Below are 22,763 nucleotides of genomic sequence, written 5' to 3' on the forward strand. Positions count from 1 at the left end.
ATCTTCCCTCCCTCAACATAAAATCATTTCCCCTTGTCCTGCTGTTATCTACACTTTCAAATAGTTGATTCCCCTCCTGTTTGTAGGTTCCCTTTTGGTATTGAAAGGCTGCAATGAGGTCACCTCACAGCCTTCTTTTCTCCAGGCTGAACAAGCCCAGCTTCCTCAGCCTGTTTTCGTAGGGGAGGTGCTCCAGTCCCCTGATCATCTTTGTGGTCCTCCTCTGGACCCTCTCCAACAGCTCTCTTTCTTTCTTGTACTGGGGGCTCCAGACCTGGACACAGTACTCCAGATGGGGCCTCACAAGAGCAGAACAGAGGGGGACAATCACCTCCCTGTCCCTGCTGGCCAATCCTCTTCTGAAGGAAGTCAACTGCATCCTGAGAAAATCTGGGTTTAGATACGTTTACAGCCATAAACTGGAGCACAGCCATAAACTGCAGCATGGGAAGTTCCTCACCAATATGCAAAGAAACTTCTTTACAGTAAGGGTGACAGAACACTGGAACAGACTGCATAGGGAGGCTGTGGATTCTCCTTCTCTGGAGGTATACAAGATCCACCTGGATGCCTACCTGTGCAGCCTGCTGTAGGGAGCCTGCTTTGCAGGAGACCTGGACTAAATGATCTCTGGAGGTCCCTTCCAGCCCCTACAATTCCATGATTCTGTGATTGACGGACAACATGTAGAGCAAAATTAAACACATTTGAACAACAGAGGAAAATCTATATACTTACATTTGCTGGACAGAGCTGCAGTTGTGCTATTTAATACAGTAAGAGCATAGTGAGGAGGTAAGGATCCTTTGCAAATGGCAGTAATGAAGGCATCTCTTGATGTTACAAGACCTAGTCTTCCACAGAGTGCAGCCATAGTTAATTCTGCTTTTAAAATATTTTCAGTAGCAGCTTCATCAGTGCTGAAACGGTAGACACTGTTTACTAAGAATTAACCCATGGCACAGAAGCAGCTAACGCAAACTGAAATCAATGAGAACTCATACTTTGAAATTGTAGCACCATAAACACTGAAGAACAAGCACAAACAATCAACAAAATTCTTCAGAGCCATTTCCTATAAAACTGTTCCTTAGTTATAAATGACTTCACAAAAGAGACTATGAGGAGATATTTAACACCAATTTCAGAAAATAGTGTTTGATAAGAAAAAGACTCTTTGAAAGCCATGCAATAGTTATTAAAGTTATTACTTAGTAAACAGCTCCTCCATTTGAAAGACTGTATATTAATACCAATTGTTGAAATATTAACAAATACTGAGATTCTTATCAACACTAATCACAATGTGAGTAGAATCACTTCATCATATTGAAATATTCAGTCAAATTAAAAAAGAATACGATTTAAATAGTTTAAATGGAAGTCTTTGAAATTCAAATTAATTTTCCTATATCGAAGTACAATAATGGTTCCATGAAGTTTACACTTAGTAGATCTTCACTCTGCCTCGCAATAACCAACCCCCAGACATCTTCTTGCATACTAAGAATAGCTCTCTCAAACAACAGTCAACGAATAGACAAACTCAGTTCAAAGTATAACTGAGAATATCATCTCTGAAAGATCATGAGAAATGGAAGATCAAATACCTTGCATCAAGTAGGAGAGACAATGCAGCAAGAAGACCACACCAACATGCATTTACCATTTCTTCCCAGACAGCTCTGCTAACTTGAAATAAATACATAATTATTTAAAGTAGAAACAAATAATAGAAAGTTTCTAAACTAAAATATTATTACAAACATACAGTGTCTGGTGTTGGAACTTTAAAGTTTGTGTGTGTATATATACACAAACACACATATGTATATATAAATACACATGCACAGATACACGTATGCATGCACTCATATCATTACCAGTTAAACAGACCGATTTATAGCAATATTGCTAAGGTAAAAATGTAACGAGTGCAATGCTTATTCTAAATTACATTTCAAAAAATCCTACAAAGTTATACAAAACTATTTTTAATCCTTTTCTACAAAAATAAGCGTACACGTATGCATAAGTGCATAACGGTGGAATATCAGGCAAACAAGAAACATTCTACTGAAATTCTGCAGTGCAGGAACTATCTCTCCCCTTGTCTTTTAGCGCTTTCCAGGCTACTGGATACATACAGACACTTCATTTCACTAATGTATTAAGAAAACAAAACTGGCCTAACAAAATTAAAATGTGCCTGTAAGTCCACAGAGCTTTCTTTTTCCCTCAACCACTACAAGACCCAGGCCAAACCTGTGCTGCTTGCAGCACCATGGAGAGCTCTGCAGCATTCACGGCGGGCTCTGCGTTTGGCAGGGACTGCAGACAATGATTAAAGCAGCTTATAGAATCTCAGCTGCCAGGTACACAAGTCAGCATGCCATGAGATGGATCTTCTGCTTATACACATCCAGACTCTCCATATCTTGCACAGATACAAGCCCATATTATTTCTGTTTTTAAATAAATTATGCGCTTCCCATATACTTGTAGCTCGCTTAAAATCTTTCCATTAGAATATTTTTCTTTTCATCTCATTAGTAGAAAAACAGCTTTCTTGTAGTACAGTCTTAACTGGCACATTTCTTTCAGTTAAGTTTCTTCTTAAGAAGAGTAAAGAACACAGGAAGAAAAGCCATTCTGGAGAACAAAATGCCTAATCTCTCTCTCACATTCCCAAAACAAGTAAAACAGTATCAGTTCACCATAATGAATGTAGAGCTAAGGTGCTAGAGGACAAAAGCATTGTATCAAGTCAAGTTTTGTAAGACTACTGCTGTTCTGTTACAAAATAAACCAAAAAAACAAAACCCTCTTCCATCATTAAAAATATTTATGTAAGATTTTAAAGCAATAAATTCAAGCAACAAAGCATTAACTCCCCTAATCCAACTTTACATAAAACTGTTGCACATTAGACAGCATTTGCATTTTCAAATACCTAGTTCTTTGTCTGACTGGTCAGATAAAGACTGCAAGTCCTGATGCTCTGAAGACTGTGCTGGCAATGAAGTTGTCTCTGCTGTGCTTTGACTGCCTGTTTCTGCCTCTCCCAACTCTCCTTCAATCATGGTAGTGATACCACGGACAAGATCCAGTAAACAGTGAAATGCCACTGACATAGCATAGCCTTCAGGAATTGTAGGTGGTTCCACTTTGTCCAACATTTCCAAACTGAAAAATCGAAAGTATTACAGGTAGGTACATAATAGTACAACTGTGATTAAAAACAGCAACAAAAACAAAGATTCCAAATCAATACCAAGTGCTAACAGGCCCCAAATAACCTTGACAATTTACAGCAACTCGAGAAAATCAACTACTTGATTAAGTAGCTAATTAAAAAGGTAAATGAAGCATTAAGTAAAATAGTAAATTAAAGTACAGTTATGAAGTTAACACATACAGTAGGTATCACTCAATAAATTATTCTCCTTTTTTTACAGTACTTATAGCTGCTGAAAGTGAATGTGTCCCAAAGAACATAATTACGTAGAAAAAAAACAGAAGAAATAGGTCAGAAAGTCACAACAGTGGGAACACTCATAACAAAATTGAGGATAAGCCAAATGTTCCAAGCTGAGTCCATACAACCAGAAAAGTCTGCCACAGCAAGATAATATATGAGTAAATATTCATAAACTGCATGCATAGTAGACAATGGCAGTTACTTGTACAAAGAGGAAATGCTGGATTTCACTGCAAGATATCATGCAGTTAAATCGTCATCATTCTAGAAATGCAGCCTCATTATCACTTTTCTTCATATTTTACCTTAGAAGATTGTAAAGAGTTGCTGGGCTAAAAGCCCAACAAGAAACAGGTCATAGCTGCTGCTGCAGCAGTATCTGCACAAGCAAAGGTGGTCTGTTAAAGAAACGACCTGCTATCCCAACAACTACTGTTCCAGGATTTGCTTTACAAAACATTCTTAAACAGATTAGGCATTCCAACTGCAGTATACCATGGGTTTTATACTCTAGTGCCTCCACAGCTTTCTGCCCAAAGATTCACCTTTCCCTGAGCATGTAATGCTTCACTTATTAATTCAACTTTCCTGAAGATGGCTGTTTGAGGCATCTGAGGGAATATGAAGTATAGGTAGATCAAATGTTCAACTTTTCTTTCTACTCTTAAAGACATAATGGAGGGCAGAAGAAACAGTACTCATTTCATATTGAAAAAGTAGCAACAACAATAAATAAAGAGTAGTTGTAACACCAAAAACAGAGCAGTAACTGTGTAAAGTGTGATGACTCCATAAAAGCAAATAGTAACAGTGTTGTGACAAATAAAGCATAGCTTTGTCAATTGTTTGGCATTCAGACAGGTACTGATTTCAACACCTGAATCTTGGATCAGCACTACAACACAGGATTTCCATATTGAATATAGCTTATGCCTGACTATGTTGGAGTATGTGGCACAGAGGAAAAAAAGACTAAAATGAAGTAAGTCAAACAACCTCTGCTGCAAAAAATGATAAGTAAAGCCATTAAATTAGCTTACAATCAAATATATCATTTATCAAACTGTTACAGATTTTAGAAATTGCTACTTTATTTTTTGAAGTCTTGAGTCTGATTTCTGTAACACCTATTTTAAGTTGAACCGCTAAAAGTGACGTTTGGGGGATAAGAGGTCAGCTGAAAAAAAGGTACAACTGAATGGATTCCAAAGATGGGAAAGAAGGCATCAGACAAAAAAAAAAAAAGCAATAGTGATCCAGGCTTAGGTGGTGGTCTGAAAAAAGCAACACACTCACATGTAGGAAAACAAGCTTCCTGAAGGGAGGTTATGATAAGCAGGGGTTTGGCCCCATAGGAAATGGCCACAAGTTGTATCAGAGAAGGTTTAGGTTAAACATAAAGAAAAACATTTTCTCTCAGAGAGTGGTCAGGCACTGAATGGCTGCCCAGGGACGTGGTGGAGTTGCCGTCCCTGGCAGTGCTCAAGAGGCACCGGGATGAGGAGCTACAAGATGTGGTTTAGTAGCATGTGGTAGCAGTGGTAATGGGAGGACAGTTGGACCAGATGGTCTTGTAGGTCCTTTCCAACCTTGTGATTCTATGATTCTAAGCAATGTTAAAAGTGGAGAGTAACACAGTCCGACTAAGGAAGTCCCTAAATTCTGCTCCAGCAGTTGTGTAATGCAGTCACAATGTAGTGCTTTTCCCTCTTCCCTCCATCAATACATTTCATCCTCTATCTACTTACAAGTACATGGCTCTAATTAAAATTACTAATGGGTTTAATAGTTACAGCACGCCTGTGAGGTGGAGATCATACACACTAACTTCCAAGGATGGGAAAGCAAACTGCAGAATAAAGTTGTTAGTTCCATGGGAATGGCCACGAAAAATGTTGAATGCAAGTCTTCATGCATTCAAAAGAAAACAGCCCCACTCCAGGAAAAAAACTCTGCTAGCTCTGTTCACAGAGGTCCCCAATTAAATCAATATCTGGTACAATACATATACAATATCTGGTAATTTTATGAAAGCCTAATGTCAGCAGTAACAGAAAATCAAAGCAAGGGTGTAACCCAAATCTACAGTAATATCATAAGCAAAGAGACTACTGGAGAAACAAACTGCTGACAAGACAGAGTAGCAATAATTCCATTATCCTTCACAGAAGAAAAACAGAATGCAAAAATTACAGAATGCAAAAATTACTGAGACAGAATCATGGACTCACTGGAGAGATCCAAAGTTAAGATGCAAGCAAATTCAAAGCAGAGCACAGGACACCTGAATGGAGGCGGCAAAATGTTTCTTTCTGAAATTGTTACGTACTATACCAAGATCTAAAAGCAGAGTTAAGTCAGCAACACTACAGTAAAAATAAAATCCAACAGATGCTACAGCTGTAGAGGATATTCAGAATGGAATCCAGATAATTTGGACAAAACAGTTGAAAATCAGACCACCTCTCTCCGCTGAAAAGAAGAAAATTCATAATATATCTCAATATCAGTGAAATGAACGGCTCATTATTCACTAATTAACAAAAAAAAAAAGCCTTGGACAAGTTGTAAATAAAAGTATTTGTTATATATTTTTTCAGAAAGATAGTGGTACTTACTAGGTAGCTTTAGCACTGCCTTGTACTGTTACATTCAAGATAGGTATCCAGGTACCTCTGTATTCAAAGGCAGGTAATACAGTTGCACCACCTCCCATTCCAAGCACTCCTGGGTTTGTCTGTGCTGATCCAGTGCTCCCTGATGCATTGCTTCCTGTTCAGGAAAACCAAGGGTTAAAATTAACCATTCTCACAATCTAACTTCAGTAATCAGCAAACACATAATTTTTTTCTACACTTCTTCTACACATAATTTTTTAACTTCAAATACACTGATTGATCTGAGATGCCCTACTTGATGCATCATCACCAACACAAAAAACTACTTTTGAGCTCCCCCTGCTGTCTACAACACGGTACAATGTGCAAAGTAATCAGTTTAAAAGGCATGGCTGTTCTGTAGTAACTGCCACCCCTTAGTACTTTAACTCAGAATAAAATGTGTCTGTATCAGGCATAGCAGCACTTTTAACACTGAACAAACAGAACATCAGTGGTCTCGATGAAATAATAAATATTTCAGTGAAGATTCAATCCGTTTTCAAATTTAAGGACTATTTGAGTTGCACTTAGATCTCAGTAGTAGTAGGAAAGAGAGGATGATCATTTCAAGAATAAAGATCATCACTGACTTTAAAGATTTCAGAAATGTAGGGAATATGAAGAGAACTGAAGTGTCTGAATCTGTTCCATGCCAAAGCAGAAGAAAAAAAACATCAGGGAAGACCCAATCAGCAGATAGGAGGTACTGGTTCCAACTCAAGAAAAAAAAAAATTAAAAAATCCCCAGATGAAAGGACAAGGAAGTTTGTACATATATGGTTCCTGTACGTGGAAAGAAGAATACATGAGCTAGAAGGATGTGCCATAAATTTAGGTTCTATCTGTACAGACAATGCAGAAAAAAGGCAGAGTTCCAAAGGTGACTCACAGCATCTACCAACAGCATAACAGTGTGCTCTCTTGTAAGCACGTTGAGAAGCTAAATTACTAATTCAGGCAATATGAATACAAGCAGTAACCTATGTATATACACTTCAATATAGTAAAGCTTAACAGATTAAAAAAAAAAAAAAAAGTCACACTGCTAAACTGGTAAACCACACGCTGCCACTGATGTGAAAGTAATTACAGCAGTGTGGTTTTCTGCAATCCTACCAAAAGCAGTTAAAATATTCTTTTCAACATGATTCCTTACAGCAGTAAAAAAGAATGACACAAAACTTTGGCAGATGCAGCTTTCACCTTCTCATAAAATCACAGAATAGTCTGGGTTGGAAGGACCTTGAAGACCACCCAATTCCAACTCCCTGCTCTGAGCACGGCTGCCACACACCAGCTCAGGCTGCCCAGCACCCCATCCAACTTAGTCTTGAGTGCCTCCATGGATGGGGCACCCACAGCTTCTCTGGGCAGACTGTTCCAGAGCTTCACTACTTTCTGGTTAAAGAATTTCCTCCTAACAGCTGATCTAAATCTCTCCTCTTTGAGTTTAAAGCTATTCCCCCATTCCCTATCACTGTCAGACTATGTCAGTCTGAATGTCAGTCCCCCTCCTTATAAGTTACACACAAGTACTGAAAGGCCACAGTGAGAATATTCTCTTCTCCTAAGCAAGGCCAGCTCAACTTTTCTTCATAGGTGTAATCCTCCAGCCCTGTGAACATCTTCTTGGACCTCCTCTGGACCCACTCCAACAGCTCCACATCTTTCCTGTGCTGGGGTCCCCAGGCCTGAATGCAGTGCTCTAAATGAGGTCTCACAAGGGCAGAGTAGAGGGGGACAATCCTCTCCCTCTCCCTGCTGGCCACCCCTCTTTTGATGAAGCCCAGGATATGGTTGGCCTTCCAAGCCACTGATGGCTCATATCCTGCTTTCCATCCACTACAGCCCACAAGTCCTTCTCCCCCTCACGGTTTTTGCAGGAAAAAAGAGGGCCCCAACTGGCACTGTTTTTATCTATAGACACAAGAGAGAAATCCTTCTGATTTTCTGTCTGAAAACTCTGATACAAAATTGGGCCCTAGTGGGCTGGTGAGCAAAGGCCAGCAGTATGTCTTAGCAGAGGTACAGCCAGCAGATCAAGGGAATTGATTACCTCACTCTGCTCAGCATTTCTTAGACTGCATCTAGATTCTGCATCCAGTTTTGGCCCTACGCTACAAGGCATGCACAAACTGCAGTGTGTTTAGAGGAGGTTTGTGAAACTGGTAGGGCGATGGAGCACTTGTACTATGAGTGAGGAGGAAGAAGAGCTGACTACATTCAGTGTGGAGAAATATCTCTGGGAGAACCTCAAAGCAGCTGCACTCTGCTCTGTGAAGATGTCAACCAGAAGAGCTCCAGGCACACTGGAGTGATGCATGGTGGGACAGAAGGAACTAATTGTCTTACACTGCATCACAAGGGGTACAGACCCATAAGGAAAGAAACAGGCAGGAGAGGAGGCTGTCCAGAGAGATTCTGCAGTCTCCACTGTTAGAGGTCCCCAAGAGCCGACTGGGTAACACTCTGAGCAATGTGGCACAGCTTTGTGCAAAAGGCATGAACCAACTACCCTGTTGCAAAAGCAAAGCTCAAAAGCCAACCAGGTGGGTACAACCACCTGCTACCAAAGGACTGTCATTACAGTCAGAAGATTCCATTCAAAAATCAAGTTGCATTGATCTGTTCTTTGTCAGCTGTGGCCATAGAAGAAAAAGCGTAGACAAGAAACGTATGAGAAAGAGACATGAAAATCACTCAGTCAGAGAGAAGTAAAAAGGTAAAGGAGAAACAAACTGAAGTGACAAATCAGGGAAATAATGATACTACTAAAAGTATGAGCCTGCTGCAGTGCCATTTTACATGAATGGAAAGTGTAAGTTTTGAGGAGAAGTTGAATGGTTTTCTTTGTGCATGTGTTTTATGATGAAAACTGCTTTTCTAATTTTCTTAAATGGATTAAACTAATCCAGAAATAATATTCCACTGTTTTCATACATGTAACTATCAAACAACTACTAACAAGTTAATTAATGTAAATAATATTAACATCAAATTTTAATTCAAGCTTCATCAGGGAAATATGTGTCTAAGCCCAGATTTTTTAATGTTTATTTATTTAATAGCAGACATGCTTCCAGAACCCTGGGAAGAAACAGAAAGCCCTAAATCAGATGTGACTACTTGCAAAGGGATTAACAGGAAGATCACTCCTTCTTATAATCAATAAAATATACCTAGAGATATGCCACAGCTCTGGTTGCACAAAAAGATAATCAAGTTTATTTTCAGTAAGCAACTACTTTCATTTTACAGAAAACACAAAGATCATCTGTAAAACACAGAGCAGTCTTTATACCCTTTGGCTTCCTCAGTCTAGTTTTGCCCTTAAAAATCCAGAAGAATATACTATTGTCTCTCAAAATAGGAAGCAAATGCATGCTGGCCAAAACTTCAGTTGTACACAGCCCTAAGTGACATCCTTCCCAGTCAGACAGAATTCAATTTATAGTAGTTAGAAATCAGAAATAAATCTCTCAATTTCCTTCTGAAAAGATGTGAACCAAAGAGCTTGGTAGCTGTAGAAACAGATACACATGCAACTATGCTGTTTGAGGGCTAAATCTTCTCCATGATACAGGTATGTAACATCATCTATTGTAGCAGATCTGAAAATTATTGATCTGAAAGTTTCAGTTGCTCTGAAAGTAATGCCTCATACTTTATTATGTTGGTCCGGAGCATCAGAGGCAGATGCTGGTGGTATGGCAGTAGAGGCTGAACCTTCCTGCCAATATTCCATTCCATTTTGTTTCTGTGTGACAGATAGCAGCAGAGGGGCAGTCTGACAGAACAGTGCTTGACATGGAAGTGTGTATGAAGCAGAAGTGTGGAATTTAATTCCTCCATGCAGAAAAAATTGCACCCACTGACATTCATTGACAATTGCTGAATGTTTATGGAGACCAAAAAGTGGGCGAGAGCACAGTGAAGCCGTGGGCAGTGCATTTCAACAGCACTGACAATAACAGTGGATCACCTCCACTGCTGCAAATTTTTACAAGTGTGGCATGCAGGGTTTTGCTCACTGCTGGCAAAAACACAGAGCTAATGGTGGTACGTCGAAAAATAGTGTTTTGCAGCTGAGAATTTGCTCTATCAAATAAGGCTACTGGACTCTTTGTATCTATCATATTTTCCATGGAAATAAACATGGGGCATTACTTTCGGAGTGAGCTACAGTGTTTGTTTCAAGCTAGCTTTCCAGATAAATAAACAGTAAAGAACAGGACTATATCAAACCAAGCATATACTGAATCAAATCAGAATTTACTATTACAAGAAAAAAAAAAAACAACAACTGGAAAATTAAAACTATAATAAGGACAAAGCCTTACCAGTTTGGTTTGGTGTCACTGATGTATTCCCTGTACTTGGTACAAGAAATAGAGATTGGATGAAGGACCCCAATGCATTCACAATATCCCGGAAAACTTTAGTGGAATGTTGCTTCATATCATAGGACTGACAAAAGGACCTGAAAAGTATTTTATAAAATATAAGAACCATTTGATAAATTAGAGACTAAATTTTTTTCTGCAAATCAGATCATTTACCCCATCAGTTGGGGATAAATGTTTTTTGGGAATATGCAAATAACTGTAATTCATCCCTTCCTGGGTAATCAGCATTGCCTAATGCTTTATATACAATTACCTTCAGGAGTTTATTGAATGTAAGTTTCATCCTATTTAAAATGTTTTAGAAAGCATTTTCCAGCAAAGAAAAATAACAAGATTTCTTAAAATGTAAGTAAGAGGGAAACTTGCTGTATGTTATACCTTAATAGCTGAGGCTGCACACAAAGCCTGTGAATAGATTCTACTGCAACAGCTCTTAGCCACTGTGGTTTGTCTGCATCCAGAAACTTAACCAGCAATGACAGAAATATTTCACATTCCGTCACCTAAAATACAGAGTTTATAGTCACTGAATTAAGAGAAAAAACTTTATGCAAAATATCTTTCCTGAATTCTTGTGTCAGCTTAAAACAAGTTATGCACAGGTTTAAAAAAAAAAAAACAACAAACAACCAACTACACTTCAACAAGCATTTACTCAAAAAACATACAAAAACCATACCTAGTACTTACAGTATTGTTTTGACAAGATAACAGTACATATGCAATTGTATTAAAGGCTTTAAAATTCTTTATAGATACTTTTACAAAATAAATGCACTACAGTAAATAAATGAAAAAAAAAAAAAGATTATTTTTTAAGTAAATGCCTAACATTTAGAAGGTAAAGAACAGCTGAACATGTGTTTTTTATGAACATTCTGTCAACAGCTTTAGCATCAGAGGTCCAAAGCCTCTTAGCAATTACTGACAAAGCACAGTAGTTGACAATATTTAAAGCCAGGTAAACAATATAAGATCAAAACTGGCTTAACCAAATCAGTCCATTACAAGAAAGACAACACTTAACCTATTCTAAGAATTTATGAAAGTCTACAGTTAACAAAATTATATGTGTATCATACAGGTAAACACAAATATCTATAAGTGAATGATGATTTTTACTCAAGTACAAGTCAACATTTCCCATGTCCTATGAACTTATGCTATTATTTACCACAGCAATGGCATATACATGGCAAAACAGGATTGCATAAGGAAAATTTGAATGCATTTCTTACCAGCAAACTGTAAAACTGCTTAATCAAAACAGAAACTACTCTTAGCAAGCGCATACAGATGGGGAAATACGGTTTTTCCACTGGTGCTGGGGAAGATGATGTGCTAGAACCTTGTCTGAATTTTATATTTGGGGAGAAGAGCTTTATGACGAGAGGGCATACTCTTTCTTTAAGAAGAAAACTGAATTCTTGATGCTGAAAGAAAATGAAAGAAAAATTCATGCTCAAAACAAATTAATAACAGATATTCTTCAATTGCCATCAGTAGCACTGATTATGCATCTTATTTACATGCACTGTTAAGATCAGGGGCTCTGAAGTCATGTAAATCCTGGTATCAATTAAATGTTAATGAAATGAAAAGAGTGGCAGATATTGTAAAGTTCCCAAAAAGCATGATGAAATCACACTCTCAGGTACATACTTGCACTCCTGTTCCTATATCTTGCAAACAACAATAGCCTGCAAGTACATCATTTTTTACATATTAAACTTCTTAATTTAGACAACATCTGCTAAAATATGCTACCATAAGATTATGGTGCCTTAGTATGCAGTAGATGCACACAAATCAGAGTTATAATTGCTTCTACTTTGCAAGTGTTGCAGAGTTAATGTTCTCATTAAGTTACACAGCTCAATCATCAAAAGTTTTATAAATAATTCAAGATAGGAAAATACAACTTCATAGGGATACAACTGGCAAAATAAAATATGAAACAGAGCAACACGTTCCACAGAGTGCACAAATTGAATGTGATGGAAAGAAAAAAAAAAAGGTGGTCAAAAAGCACGCACTACTTCCCCATCAACTAAAAGATCAAACATGTAATAGTCTGTTTCTTTTGAAAGTGGTATTCATGCTAAATTAAAGAGTTAATGATGTGGAATTATTACTACACACGTGAAAAAAAGAGCTCCTAATTTTCTCTCTGACAACTACTCACTTGTAAAAACACTTGTGGAAAGTCGTTGAGGACTGACTCAAGAAGTTCAAGGCCAAAAGTTCGGGTCATTTCTGTCATACCAACAAGCCAGTAAGGAGCATCAGCATTAACTAACTGACAAAGATCCTTAAAAAGAAACACAGTAACATTTAGATTTTCTTCAGAGTCCTTTGCTGTAATAATTTCCTGAGTCTACAACAATATCTACACACATTGTATCCTTGGTAAGTAACAATTTCAAAGCAATTTTTTCTCAAACCCATCTTTTACTTAAGTTCTTATGAAAATAAATAAATAAATACAATAAAATAAAACTACTTATTTGCTGGTATCCCTGCAGTAATTCTGCTTGTTCTTGCCCTCAAAAATATCTCAAGATTAGTGACTTTGCAAAGCCAAGAAATTTTTATTGGTATGCTGAATACAATTCTTACTTTTGTCACACATTTTACACTAATATACATTACTAAAGACAAAAAGTATGACTATGCTAGCAGTGTGTGGCTAAAGCAAATAAGAACTTCAAACTAAATGTCAACATGCATACTTAAGATTCATAATAAAACATTTTCTTACGCCACTTTGTCTTCATTTTCCAACCATCCCTCTCGGATACAGCATATTATTGCCAATTATAATAAATACATATAAGAAGGCCTGAAGCTCTAGTTAAGGACCTCACCAATATGCCAAAAAACAAATTTCTGAAATTTCTTACAGAGACAGAGAGCACCCAATCATACTGCAAATGTGTAAGCATATGCTGCCCAACTACCTGAAAAAGCATATATGCATCTTTAGCACATGGCTTCAGTGTACTGACAGATCTTCTGTTACTATTTCCTTGAACTGCAACTGGCTGTTCAATAATGTCTGTGTGAAAACAAAAATCAGTTTTGTGAACCAAGGAACTGTTCAAAATCAAGTATACATTAAGTGTTCTCACAAAGAGGTTCTAAAAGAATGGCCAGATAATTCTTCAACAGCTTATTATTTCTATAGAAATAGAGATTAAATGGAATACCACAGATCACGAATACCAAGCTCTTTACAATGAATGCCCTCTTTAGAACCACTGTTGTGGCCTATTCCACACTAAGTGTTCTAAGGTATCTTCACTTTAATTGGCTCCCTCACCCCAAACTCCTCCACAATACTAACCTGAAGATAAGCTCTCACACTTTGGGGAAAAAAAAAAAAAGATTTTTTTTATTATTTTATATCAATCTCTCTATATAGTACTGACTTGGATTGGCACTGAAAATTTCATCACTTGTAAATACAAGTCAACGTACAAAAGACCATAAAAATGAATAATGCTTAGATCTTTCATAACGTTATCTGAAAAAGATAAACACTTGATGTCTGCTGAAACAGGCTAAAACAAGCAAGCAGAGAAAAAAGTATGCTCACCTTTGTATCGTTCATCTTCAGCAACCACTCTCTCAAACACCACAGTAACTACCTGTCGCACTGTAGCTGCTGCAGTGTTATTTGTGATATTATCTTTTGTGAAGTGCAATCGAAAGCAAAGTACAATTGCCTGAAAATAAATAAATAAACAGATCACCTCACAGCAGTAAATCTTCACCTTTTAGCTAAGTCAAGATAGCTGACTGGGGAATATTTTCCACTATCGTTTGTCAAAAGGTTGCCTGAAAAAACCTAGTTCTATCATTTTAAATTTGAAGAACCAGAATAACTTTTATGGATTATTCTAGCCAAAATTCTCTTTAGTAATCCTCCCTAACAGTAAACTAGAAGTGGTAATAACAGATGATGCTACAATGCACCAATAAAACAGTAACCATCATACTGAGAATACACAGCAATCAACTACATAAAACAATTTGTATGAACATTAAGGTCAATAAGGACATCAGGATTATACAGCTAATTACAGAAACATTAGGCAACTTCAAAGCTAAAATGTGAATAACTTTACACAGTTCCTCTACTACATAAATCACAACACTTAAATAACCATGTTAGCTGGGCTGCTATCGTTCCTCCCAAGGTGCATATTTTGATGTGCCATTGTGCAGGCAGTGACCTGAATATTGTTTGCCATTGGATTTGTTACTGCATCTAACACATAATTTCATAATTAATGGTCTTATAATGAATTTTGAAGATTAACATCTGTATGTGTGGTAAAACCTGTATTTCTTGCTCTTCTACCTTTATTTCATGTCCTTGCACTTGCATGAACTTCAGCCACGCCCAGGTACGGTGCCATGTGCTGCCATACAAGAGTCACAATTTTCTTTTACTTCCTTTTTTTTTTTGTAAACTGTCTGTGGACTCCACTTAGATTATGCCATACATCATACACTTCTGGACTTTCAAAAAATGTTGCACTACTTGCAGGTTAATCTAACTGCAATGTGCATATTAAGGGTCTCTACAAGAAGGTTTACCAGTAATTTTCATAATTTCAATCACTCAGGCTGAAACATGAATATTCAACACACATCTGCCTCAAACTCATTTTCTTCATGAACTTTTTAACATGGAAAAAAAAACCTTTCAAACAGTTCTCCAAATAATCTTGTGGGAAAAAGCAAACAAACCAACCCATTATTTTATTCATATTAATTAAGGCTTACTTTTGATCAACTGAGAAACTCTAGTGATTCCAAGCCTTGGATAAAAACATGAATTTTTTTTCTCGTCTCAGACAAAGCCTGCCCCAAATTGACCATACAGTTCTAAAACACACTAGTTTTCATTTTGCTGTAAACAATTTGTTAACAGTGCAGCAATTAGATTTTCTAGTAATCGCAGCATGTGAACATTTGCCTCCTTCTACAGCCTAAATTCAATCTATAACATTACCACACATTGCTTTAGAACATCTGCTACTGAGAATCCTACGTTCTAAATGATAAACATTTTCTTCAAAAAATATTCTTTTGCCCTAGAACACAGCATCTAATACGGAAAATGAGCAGCATGTGGAATAAAGAAACAAGTTGGTGATGCAGTGTCTCTGCCATAGTGCAAATACCCAAGACAAAACGGACAGACCGGCAAATCCTTCAATCCTCAGAAAATTTCCATTCTGTCTTCTACACATTTTTCCATTATCTTTCTGGCTTCAGCAGACCTTTATAACCCAGCCTTCATTTCTTTTCTTGTTTTTCCTTTCCTTGCTTAGATTAATAATGCTTTTAGTAACTACTCATCTAACTGCAAAGATATTTCTCCAAAATCTGAAGGAAAGAATAACTCGAATCCCTTCATCAGAGCAGAACACCTTAAAAATATTCTTGAATTCTGCTCTCTCAAGGAAACACAAAACCGTCCCATATTAAACCGATACATGGAAGACAAAGAAAACAAATATGGAAGTTTGCAATGATCTGTCAAAAAAATTCCTTATGTTAAAAAAAGAATACATACATAGAATCAAGAAATCAAACTTCATAATTTGCAGATGGATATGACAAATATAACGAGATCAGAATACCTGTGTTTTTTTGTTTCAGCTAGAACACAATATCCAAAGCAGTACTAGTTTAAAATTATACCATAACATTATTTCAGTTCTGACTGAAAAAGCAATAACTATACAACTTATGTGATAGATTTAAGGCAGGGTGGGGGGCAGCTTCTAATATTTGCTGCATTCATGACAGCTTAAGCTGTGCTATGTGCGCTTATTTCAGTTTGAACACATAGAAAACAAATTTAGTAAACCAGAAGAATAAGCATTACCCAGTGTTTTTTATTTAATGTTCCCATTAGGTTAGGAATTTTTATAGTGGAGAAATTAAAAGACAGAGTGAAAAGGAAGATAAAAGAAATCCTATTTTCACGGTTCAGTATAAAGCCAATACAGAGTCAAAAAATTCAAGATATCTCCCTCTTCTTCCATTATTTCCAAGAGCTTTATACATAAAACTTCTTCCCAGTTTTCCTCTTGGATATTATAATTACTATAATTGGCACTAACATGTACTTACCTTGGATAGTGCTTCATCGTGCACAACTGTATTGGTTGTTAAAAGAACAAGAACTGTCTGAAGCAATTTCAGTTCTTCAAGACTATTTTCCATCAGTTGCCAAAGCATGTTTATAATGTTTCCTGCTGCAGCCTACCAAAAAGAAGTCATTTTGTGCCAATAATTATGATGTTTATATATCATTCACGTCATGTGTACACCTGTCAGAATAGTACTTTCATAATTGTATGTAACTGAGTATCACAGAAATCTCTTAATGTATGGTCCAAATTCAAGAGGGTTCTTTATTTTCTGCTCATATCAGAGAAATAACAGTATAATTTTATACTATGCAAACACAAATAAATATTCAGATATATTATTTTCACCAACTTCTTAACACACTTTATGGCAGCACCATAATATATCACCTCATGTTGCAATAAATGTGTATACATTTATTTTGTTTTTAAAATAACACACAACAAACAATACAGAGCATTTTCACATGTAATAAATTTCATGGATACAGTCTTAATCAGGTTTATTAGTGACTGTTCCTGCGCTACAAGAAAGCAAACTAAAAGTACTTTTTTTTTGAATGTTCACAAATTCCTTCTAGAAGTTATTATTTTTCTCCACCACATTTTTTTTAATGATGAAAAAGGTTTTCTTTTAAATTACATTTTTAAATCAAAACGAGCAATATATTTTGCAAACTGTGTTCAGTGTAACATAAAGAGCCTCCTCAAAAAAAACCAACTCATCTTCAGTTTGAGCTCTGTGCTACTCACATTGAAACACTTAGTAATTTGTGTAAAGGTTGATCTTACCTCTGAAACAACTTCATGGGACATGAGTCTTTGTATGGCTGCTAGACACAGCTGAGTGATCTTTGGTTCCTTTGTTCCACAACCCATGAGAAAAGGCTGAACTACCTCTGAGCTGTTCTCTTTCAGTGCTTTTGAAAAGAGACATGGAAACAGTCAATTTTTAATTCTTTGAAGAATACAATGCAAAATCTGTTAATCATAGCTACTATGAAAATTTAATCTCCAGTCCTGGAAATCTGGGAGTTACTTCTGTACCACAGGGAAAAGCCAAATGAAGAAAGGCAACGGGCTGCCAAGGCATGCCTCCAGAACCACCATTAACGCTCTAATTCCAAATATCTTCTATCCTTTTTCAACATTTTGTCTTTGAGCAACTTTCCAAATCCAAAATGTCTACTTAGAGCCAATTTGGTTTCTTACAAACTGTAAGATTCTGCCTACACCAAAGCTCTTTCTGTCTGCACAGTGCTGACCTCTCTCTTTCCAGGAGCCTTTTCCTTCTGCTCTGCATCACCTCAGAACTGTATTCAAAAGCGACACAATGTGTGGCACAAGAAATGCCAAATACTTGAAAAGAAGAAGAGCAAAATGCCATCAACAAAACTGCTGGAGAATCCTGGACACAGGTCCTGGATAAACACACCCAGCTGTGAATTTTTTAACCAGTGTGTAAATGTGAAAGGTAGCTTCCTAAAGAGAAGTATTTTCATCAAAATTACAAGTTTCAGAAACTTTTTTTTTTTAAAGGAGATAAAACTTCACAATTAACAGAACATAGCACACCGACATTTTAAAAAATGTTTTCCCCATAAGAGCATTTCTAGAAATAAAAGCTTAGCTTCAAGTTTGGAAACAGCCTGTAAGATCATCCAGTCCAGCCGTCTCCTCATCACCACTGCCACCACAAGCACTAAACCACATCACGCAGCACGTCGTCCAGACGCCTCTTGAGCACTGCCAGGGATGGCGACTCCACCACCTCCCTGGGCAGCCATTCCAGTGCCTGACCACTCTCTGAGAGAAGGAGTTCTTCCTTATGTCCAACCTAAACCTCCTCTGATACAACTTGCGGCCATTGCCCCGTGTCCTGCTCGTTGCCTGGGAGAAGAGGCCAAATCCCTCTTCACCACAACCTCCCTTCAGGAAGTTGTAGAGTGCAATGAGGTCTCCCCTGAGCCTCCTCTTCTCCAGACTGAACAATCCCAGCTCCCTCAGATGCTCCTCATAAGCCCTGTGCTCCAGACCCCTCACCAGTTTCGTTGCCCTTCTCTGCACACGCTCCAGGACCTCAACATCTTTCCTGTAGTGAGGAGCCCAAAACTGAACACAGCACTGGAGGTGCGGCCTCACGAGTGCTGAGTAGAGGGGGATGATCACCTCCTGCTCCTGCTGGCCACACCATTTCTAATGCAGGCCAGGATGCCGTTGGCCCTGTTGGCCACCTGGGCACACTGTTGGCTCATGTTCAGCCGAGATTCATGCAAACTTTTAAGGCTTTAGCTGCACATCCTTATTTCATATATTAAAAACATGCTCGTGGCTGACAATTGTGAAGAACTTACATTGAATGTCATTCCCATGCATTCTAGCTATCTGTAATAATAAACACGTGTAGAACACAAATATCACCACAAAGAAAGAAAAAAAAACATCCTCGCATAAATATGTGAAGTTTATCAATTTTATAATCATTTATTGAAGAATTTGAAGTTTTGCTGTCATGAAGGTCTATTATTAAGTATCACTATAAACGATTTGAAAAAAGGCCCAAACATAAGGCAGTAGCTTGTATGGGTAACACATATACAGTCCAAGTCAACTACTGCATGCGCAATTGAAAGAGGCTGATCTTGTACCAAATGCCTTACCAAAAATAATAAAACATCAGCATAAATGTGAATGAAGATATAATTTTAAGCATGTGTCAGCATGAAAAAATGGCTAAGCTGCTTTGTTTCCTATAACAAAGCCAACAGAACTCACTCACAAGTGGACACAAATGCTTCTTTACTCACACAACTTTCTGACTCACCAACAAATTCAAACCATCAAATAGAAAGAAACGTTTTTTTAAAAAAGATAACATAAAACACTTAAGACTCATGACAGAGTTCTGAATGGCAGAACTGCATGGGATTTAACAGTAAATACAGAGAATAAAAAGAAACAAATTTTCTACAGTATTTTTTCTTTAATCTGTACAAGTACTTTCACTTTATGAAGCCGAAATAAACATCTGGTAGATCTAGTTTGGTATCAACTACTACATGAGTTCCAGTCTTAAAATACACAAAAATGTTCTTATATCCAGCTATGCTTCCATTTGCCATACCAAAATTAAGTAACATTTTATTTAAAAAGACATCTATCATAATGAACCACATCAAAAATAAATTTGGGGAAAAAGAGACTACTTCACTCCATCAGCAAGGTCATAATCTTTTAAAAAGAATTTCTAAAGCAAAAGCATGAATTATCTAAAAACAGAACATCTCTGAGCCACGTGGAAATAATTTCTCACATCTGCCCCATGCTATAAATCACAAGCTGACTTCTCTTTGGATTTACTCAAGTTCACATAAATAAACTCCAAAGCACACACAGGCTGCCAAAAATGAAGATTCTGAAATTACCCAACTTTTTTCAAGAGAAAGAAACAAGTTACATCAGAGACCTCAGGATTCTGGCAAGTTAGATGTATCACCAGACACAGGACTACTACTGTATTATCACAGTAAGTTTGTCATTTTAAAATTACATCTGTTTTCTGTTTTTAATTATCTAGGATAATTATAATTCCACACAGTGTATAGGCTTCAAGAAAACATCAGGTCAGCTTATTTTTAAAAGTCTGATATAGTTACCTATTTTAATGAATCAACAGTTTATGGCAAATAATAATATCCTAATGAAAATATATTTTTACATTAACAGAATGTCTGGTAGATGTTAATAAATCATCCAACAGTCAAAAATATTTACTCCACAAGACTTCACAACTACAGTAGTCTTTTTCAGCTAATGTATACGTGCTAACTTCCTTCAAAATAATATTAAATACCAGGTGGGAGACAATAGAGAATCTGGATATTAACTCATCTACAAGATCAGGTTACAACTGACTCTTAAAAAAAATAAATACAGGAGTCCATGAAGAGTTGAGACTGTTCAATGGCACTGCATTTAAATTAGCAGGATAATGCGCAGGCTCAGCGTAAGTTACCCTTTGTTCCTCAATTTCTCAATGGGAAAAAAAGTTATTAGCCTATTATCAAAAGAAACAAGCCTGTACAGTTTTGTTTTGATGAATGAAACAAATTCTGACTACATTCTAGTATAAGCCTTACAAAAGAAAACTAATAACAAAATATGACCAACGATCAGAAGGCATTCCCTCAGAAAGATAAAAGACTGCCTACCCATGCCTTAAACTAATAATTCTTCACATCTTCCCGCTTTGAAATGGAAATTAAAAATATAGTTTTCTAAAATGTAAAGACCTTTATACAGCTATACGTCAAAGAATGTTGCTAGCTTCCCAAATGGCTGACTGGAGATTTCTCTTGTTCATTTGTGTGTTTTGATGCATAGCTGACATTACCTGGCATAGTTTTTCCACTTATGTCAGCATTCATGACAGCAGTAAAAACAAAGAAAATAAACAAATAAAAAAGAGGCATTAAAGGGAAATGTTGAGGGATGGGACTGCTATTTCAAATACTTCTAGAAAGTGCCTCCTTAACAACAACTGATTTGCATACCTCAAATTAAGAAGTAATTTTGCATCTATTTCATTTGGACCTTTCAAATAATTGAGTACTGTAAAGAAGCTGGACTACAGCTGGGGCAGACATTAATACAGGGACATTCAAATCTGGCCAAAGGTTTTACCAGCAATTGGTAAAAAGCCATCAATTTACATGCTATTTAACACAGCTGAGGAAAGTCAGAGATAACAGCTTTAAGCACTTACAAAGCTGCAACTTGCAAAATATCTCCTGTCCCTCAAGGCAATGGTGCATCTGAAATTGAATGACCTTGTCTCTGATTAAGATGGATTTTTGCCTGCCAGGTACAAGTCTCCAAGGCTAGACTCTCACAGTAAAGACACAGATGAGGATCTCCAGAACTCCACACTGAACACTCAACAACAGCTGTGGCAGTGAATAAGACATGGAGAATGTGAAGCTGAATAATTTCATATTTTTCTAAGTGGATGATTACTTTTTAGAACAGTCACTGAAAATGGAGTCCTTGCTCAGGCAGCATTAATATAGCATGAGCATGATACAGAAGTAGAATTTCTCAGCATTCCTGTTTTTTTTTGCTAGGTACCTACAAATATAGTATCACTGATATTGCACACACTAAAAGGCATTTAGGATTACAGCACATATCCAAGACGTATCTTTAACATTTTGATCTATAACACAAGTTTGTTTTTCCCACTGCACTGCAAATAATTACCTGCCAAAATATCAGTGTTCCGTGCAGCTATTGTTTTCACTTTTATTATTCCTGATTCAGCAGCCTGTAGAAGGAAAATAAGTAGTTTAGATGCTGTTGCATACATCAATATCTGCAAAGAAATAAACATATCTAAGATAAATAAAATTGTACAGTCTTGGAAGAAAAAATATAAAATTGCAGCATTTTCAGTAAGCAGAGTTAATATGGAAGTGAAATTCCTTCCCAGAACAGTACAGAAGGGGGTATATTCGATGGTTCTGATTTTCAGAAGGCAGTTTTCATTGTATTATTTTTCAGTCTTACGAATGCAAAGAAAAGTCAGTAGCAAGCAAAAAAACAAACTGGCAAGCAGTTTGTGTATATCCTCAACCTATGAAACAACTAATTTGATATATTATAACTTGTCACGTTCATCAGGTTGAAATGCTGAAGGAACTGAGAATATTAGTAACAGTATCAATGTTTAATACACAACACTTGAGCAATTAAATCCAGTTAATAAAACTGACATGGTACACAGCACATGAATTCTATCACTGTTCTTCAAGTCAGGGAGTAGCATTTTCAGTTTGTAAGCTAACACTTTTACTAATATTTTTGGAACAAAATCTAATTTCTCATGCAATTGGTGTCCTGAATTCCCTCTACAAATTAACTGCATGTAAGCTCTACAAGCCTTCTGTTCCCAACAGTACCCACAGCACTCCCCGACATGACACCCCATTGACATCAATGCCCCCTGGTCCCCATGAGCAGCACTGTGGTGCACCTCACCACACAT

General features: G+C 37.0%; 1 protein-coding gene across 5 annotated transcripts in view; it reads right to left on the reverse strand.

The window, feature by feature from the left end:
- Positions 1 to 22,763, reverse strand: part of MON2 (MON2 homolog, regulator of endosome-to-Golgi trafficking) — a 75,699-nt gene that overhangs the window by 39,074 nt on the left and 13,862 nt on the right. For 4 of the 5 annotated variants that reach the window (XM_052667599.1, XM_052667601.1, XM_052667600.1 and 1 more), the window contains exons 2-14: positions 21,980 to 22,043; positions 17,513 to 17,640; positions 16,701 to 16,832; positions 14,146 to 14,275; positions 13,508 to 13,605; positions 12,733 to 12,858; positions 11,786 to 11,980; positions 10,926 to 11,050; positions 10,482 to 10,621; positions 6,100 to 6,253; positions 2,954 to 3,186; positions 1,611 to 1,692; positions 739 to 920 (exon numbers count right to left, since the gene is read on the reverse strand). In XM_052667599.1, coding sequence (XP_052523559.1) covers positions 739 to 920; positions 1,611 to 1,692; positions 2,954 to 3,186; positions 6,100 to 6,253; positions 10,482 to 10,621; positions 10,926 to 11,050; positions 11,786 to 11,980; positions 12,733 to 12,858; positions 13,508 to 13,605; positions 14,146 to 14,275; positions 16,701 to 16,832; positions 17,513 to 17,640; positions 21,980 to 22,043 — 1,789 coding nt within the window. Of the gene's footprint in view, positions 1 to 738; positions 921 to 1,610; positions 1,693 to 2,953; positions 3,187 to 6,099; positions 6,254 to 10,481; positions 10,622 to 10,925; positions 11,051 to 11,785; positions 11,981 to 12,732; positions 12,859 to 13,507; positions 13,606 to 14,145; positions 14,276 to 16,700; positions 16,833 to 17,512; positions 17,641 to 21,979; positions 22,044 to 22,763 lie in introns of those variants that run through there. The other variant, XM_052667603.1, reaches the window with a different exon arrangement.

This window comes from Tympanuchus pallidicinctus, unplaced genomic scaffold (genome assembly GCF_026119805.1).
Source record: "Tympanuchus pallidicinctus isolate F22 unplaced genomic scaffold, pur_lepc_1.0 scaffold8, whole genome shotgun sequence".
Classification (NCBI taxonomy): Eukaryota; Metazoa; Chordata; class Aves; order Galliformes; family Phasianidae; genus Tympanuchus; species Tympanuchus pallidicinctus.